Source organism: Physeter macrocephalus, unplaced genomic scaffold (genome assembly GCF_002837175.3).
Source record: "Physeter macrocephalus isolate SW-GA unplaced genomic scaffold, ASM283717v5 random_16, whole genome shotgun sequence".
Taxonomy (NCBI): domain Eukaryota; kingdom Metazoa; phylum Chordata; class Mammalia; order Artiodactyla; family Physeteridae; genus Physeter; species Physeter macrocephalus.
This window is the reverse complement of record NW_021145303.1, coordinates 107,800-112,866: the sequence shown is the minus strand read 5'-3', so window position 1 is coordinate 112,866 and position 5,067 is coordinate 107,800. Positions and strand designations below refer to the sequence as shown.

The 5,067-nt window shown below is 37.2% G+C and overlaps 1 protein-coding gene across 1 annotated transcript in view; it reads left to right on the top strand.

The window, feature by feature from the left end:
• The window catches only part of NEDD8 (NEDD8 ubiquitin like modifier), a 10,404-nt gene that overhangs the window by 4,210 nt on the left and 1,127 nt on the right, over positions 1 to 5,067 (top strand). Inside the window, exons 2-3 of the mRNA XM_007130042.4 lie at positions 4,514 to 4,561; positions 4,730 to 4,812. Of these exons, the coding sequence (XP_007130104.1) occupies positions 4,514 to 4,561; positions 4,730 to 4,812 (131 nt within the window). The remainder of the gene's footprint in view (positions 1 to 4,513; positions 4,562 to 4,729; positions 4,813 to 5,067) is intronic.

Sequence of the window (5,067 nt, the reverse complement as noted above, 5' to 3'; positions counted from 1 at the left end):
TGCCCCGCAACGGGAGAGGCCACAACAGTGATAGGCCCGCGTACCGCAAAAAAAAAAAAAAAAAAAAAAAAAAAAAAAAAGAATATCTTTTAAAATTGTTCAGTTTTAAATGATTTTAATTATGACAATTTCAAACATATACAACAGCAGAGAGAAGGAATAATGCACCCTATACGAAGCTTCAAAAACGATCATCTCATGGCCAATCTTATTTTATTTATACTTACAAACTTTTCTTACCTTATGTTTTAAGGAGCAAGTCCCAGATAGCGTAGCGTATATTATTTGTATATATTTCGGTATTTATCTGTAAAAAAGAACTTTTTTTACTAACCTAACCATAATTATTACACCTAAAAAACCAACAGTGATTTCACACTATCATTGTCTCATTTGTTTTTTACAATCTGTTTGAATCTGGATCCAGCTAAGATTCATACATTGTAGTTGGTTGATAAGTATTTTAGGCCTCTTTAAACCTTTAATTCCCCATTTCCCCCATTTTTTTCTTGTTGAATAATCTAGGTGGTTGGTCCCATAGAGTTTTCTATAGTTTGGATTTTGCTGTTTACATCCCCATGCTGTCTTTTAATATATTCCTCTTTCCTCTGTATTTCCTATCAATTGGTAATAAGATCTAGAGGCTTGATTAGTCCTTTTTGTCTGTTCATGTGTGAGAATAATTCATAGGTGGTATAGTGACATATACTTCTGTCAGGTTGTTTTGCTTTCTGTGACGTTAGTCATTGCCTAGATCCATTATTTCATTGGAGGTTACAAAATGGGGATATTCTGATTTTATTGTTGCTTCCTACATTAGCTGGGATGCTTGAGCAGTGTCCAGTACAGTGGCCATTAGCCCACGTGCACTATTGACCACTGGAAATGTGGCTAGTGAGACTGAGGAATTCAATTATTTTATTTGTATTTAATTTTAATTAATTTAATGTAACTGAACTGAAACTTTATTCAGTAGTTGGAAAACCTTTTAACTTGTTTGGAACAAGTTGGGAATGTAAACGTACTTTTTCAACTGTAAATTGTGAAATTTAAATACAGATCAAGTATTTCAGATGATAACTTACCATCTGAATTGAGGTGTGCCGTCAATATTAAATGCACACAGAATTTTGAAGATTTAGTTAGAAAAAAAGAATGTAAAATATATTAATAATTTGAATATATTGGGTTTCAGAATATTAAAATTAATTTCACCTTTTAAAAATGTGGCTACTAGAATATTTAATATTGTATATGTGGACATGTGGACATAATAATATTATATATGTGTATGTATACATAATAATATTGTATATGTGTCTCTAGTGGACAGTGCTGCTTTACAGAATGGTTTCCTTATACTCTCATCAAGGATATTGTTTTAAATTTTTTTTCTCATCCCAATGTATTCATGGTATTAAAAAATGAGAAATACAGAAAAGCACAAAGAAAATAATTTAAATCACCCATAATCTCTCAACTCAAGATAAAAGCACTGATGTCTATATCCTTCCAAACTTTTTTGAAAGCATATAAATACATGTATGTGTGTGCTTATTTAGTTAGTTACAAAATAAGAATTATACTGTTAGTCTAAACATTGTTTGAGAACTGTGTGATTTTCCCCCTGTGTTTGTACCATAATTTATTTAACCCTCAATTGTGTGATATTTAGATTGTGTTTCTAGTTTTTCAGTTTCATAAAGTTGCAATTCATTGTCATATGTATATTTTTGGACAGAGGATTATTTTCCCAGAAGTGTTATTGCTGGGACACCATATGCCGGATTGCTCTCTGGATACATTCATAGGCTTCTATAGTCGATCTCAGAAACAAAGGACCAGTGCTAGAGTTTTAGATTTTATAAACCAATAATTTTTTTCAAATGTCATAAAGCCCAAGCATCTGACTCTTGGGAGACCAGTTCTAGGCTTTCTGTTAGAGTCTTTTGTACTCTTTAAAAATTGTTATTATTAAATCCGAATGAATATTTATTAATATTCATGTGATAAAGTAATATATTTTTATTAGATATTTTATTAGATAGTACAGATAAAGGGAGAGTTAGCTTTGGTCTCCTCAATCCTACTCCCCTTTTCAAGGATAATCATAATTTTAGGAGATAGGTATACTTTTTTTTTTTTTGTGGTATGCGGGCCTCCCTGCATTGCGGCCTCTCCCGTTGCGGAGCACAGGCTCCGGACGCGCAGGCTCAGCGGCCATGGCCCACGGGCCCAGCCGCTCCGCAGCATGTGGGATCTTCCCGGACGGGGGCACGAACCCTTATCCGCTGCATCGGCAGGCGGACTCTCAACCACTGTGCCACCAGGGAAGCCCTATATTTACATATAGAAAATGATACATAATCATACATTCTTTAGATCTTTCCATGTTAGTGTATAAACTGTTGTATAATAAATATATCATTCTATGGATGTACCATAGTTTAATAGTTTTCCTATTAATAGGCATTAGGCTGTTTCTAGTGTTTTGCTTTTATGAAAGGTGTTGCAGTAAACCTCACATGTTCCTCTTTGAATACGTACTCAAATTTCAAGTTTTTCCTTTAGGTTAGTTATCTAGAAATAGAATTGTCTGGTTAAAGAGTCTTTGCATTTAAAGTATTATGATCAATAAATTGAGATAATTTGTGGACAACATGGAATTACATACTTTTCATTTTGTCAGGAAGGAGCCTAAAAATATACCATATATTGTCACTGTCGTTTCATAAAAGAACATTTTAACACCTGAAAATATTTAGTTTCATGAAAATCTCATTGTTGTCATTATTTTTCTCATTTTACCATAGACTATTGAAAATTTTCAAACAGACCAGCTTGAGTTGGGGTGGAAACTTGAAAATTACTGTTGTAATTTATTCTTTTGCATCCAAACAGGTCAATCCAAAGGAGTTACTCTTGCATTTTTTGAAATATCCTTAGTAGTGAACCATTCTCATGGTTGAGAAATTAGATCCTAAGTACTTTCTTCATGCTGGTCTTTGTGAATACCATAAGTAGGAACCATATGTTATTTTGTGAGTCCACCACAGGAGTGTACATTGGGTTTCAATACTAGATCAGCCAGACTTGGGCAGTACTGAGTACAGTGCTGAAAGCTCAGGTTCTGGGGCCAGAGAGTTTGAGTTTGGATTCATACTCTCCTTTTGACTTCATAGGCATGCTTTTTAACCTGTCCAAACCCCATTTTCCTCAACTATAAATGGTGATAGTAATAGTACATATCTCAAAAGTACTTGCAAGGATTAAATGTATTGACGCATGTAAGACACTCAGCATAGTTTCTGACTCTTGGAAAGTGTTCGGTAAATGTTGGCTGTGATCATAACATGATCATCGGTGTATTTAGCCGTTCCACAAATATTTATTGACTGCTTCTATGTCAAACACTGTGCTTTGTGCTTAAATTAGGAAGATTGAACAGTCTCTGTCCTTTAGGGAGCTGGAGTATAAATTGGAGAGTTTGACACTAAACAACTAGCTGTAATGGCTATTAAAGTGTATTGGGGACAAGTCATCAATCTTAAAGTGTCCCTTGAAGGTTTGCAAAAGAGCGGAAGAGGGCATGGCAACAAGAAAAACAGTAGAAGCAAGAAAAATGCCCCCCCTAAATTATGGATTACTGTAGACTGGTGCAGATGGAGTTTGAAGAGCAAGGATGGATGGGAGATTAGATTGGATGAAGCACATTTATAAGTGTACAATGAGTATAATTATTGTGTTTGGATATCAGCAGCCCTTTGCCTATAGAAGAAGTCAGGAAGAACAGAGCTGCAATTTAGGATTTAGGTGGAAGTCTGGAGAAGATATGGGAGAAGAGAATGCTGAATTCTAGTATTACTTAAAAAGTTGGTCAGGGACTTCCCTGGTGGTGCAGTGGTTAAGACTCTGTGCTCCCAATGCAGGGGACCTGGGTTCAGTCCCTGGTCAGGGAACTCAATCCCACATGCATGCTGCAACTAAGGGTTCACATGCCACAACTAAGGAGCCCTCGAGCCACAACTAAGGAGCCCTCCTGCCACAACTAAGACCCGGCGCAACCAAATAAATATTAAAAAAAAAAAAAAGTTGGTCAGAGGTGATCTCCAGTGTCCTTGAGAATTCTTTGAGTTATCTGAATGTTAATTTCTAGCATTGGTACATAAGACAAGGTCCTTCTCAGAGGAATACTTTCCTTAGGACAATTCTCATTACTGTCTTATCGAAAGGAGTTATGGTATTCTCTTGGATTCTAGCGGAATGGGAGGTGAGATGACCTGTGAGATTAAAAGGGTCAAATGGTTTACAGAATCTTCCCCTATCAAAGTTGTTCACAGCCTAAAAATGTCTGAAATCGGGTGTGGTCAAAATTTCTGACACTTCAAATCAGCTTTGAGAATGTGCATTTTTCAGAAGGTAGTAGATCCCCCAAGACTAGGCCAGGATGTTTTACCTAGGAGACAAATTGTATATTGGGCTATAGGATTCATGAAACCCTTGCCTGTTTCAGACGCTGACCGGAAAGGAGATTGAGATTGACATTGAACCCACAGACAAGGTAATGTACTCCCAATACTTCTCCATGCCTATCTCCCTACATGTACACTTGCTTGGGTATGCTGATGAACTGAGTCCTTCTGCTCTCATACTCTCTGCATAGCTCTTGTTCTTTCCCGTTCCATGGTCCTTCCCCCTGAGCAACCCCTGACTACTTGTACCCCTAAAGGTGGAGCGAATTAAGGAGCGTGTGGAGGAGAAAGAGGGAATCCCCCCACAGCAGCAGCGGCTCATCTACAGTGGTAAACAGATGTAAGTTTGGAATGGGAATGAGGGTGTGGCCATCTTATGTGAAGATGAAGATACAAGTACTGGAGGTGGAGCAGGCCTGCCTCTTTTTTGTTGTCTCAGACCCTTTGGCAATTTGATGAAGGCTATGAACCCCTTCTCAGAATTAGATTTTTGCAGACATAAAATGCATGGAATTACAAAAGAAACTAATGGGGGCTTCCCTGGTGGCGCAGTGGTTGAGAGTCCGCCTGCCGATGCAGGGGACGCGGGTTCGTG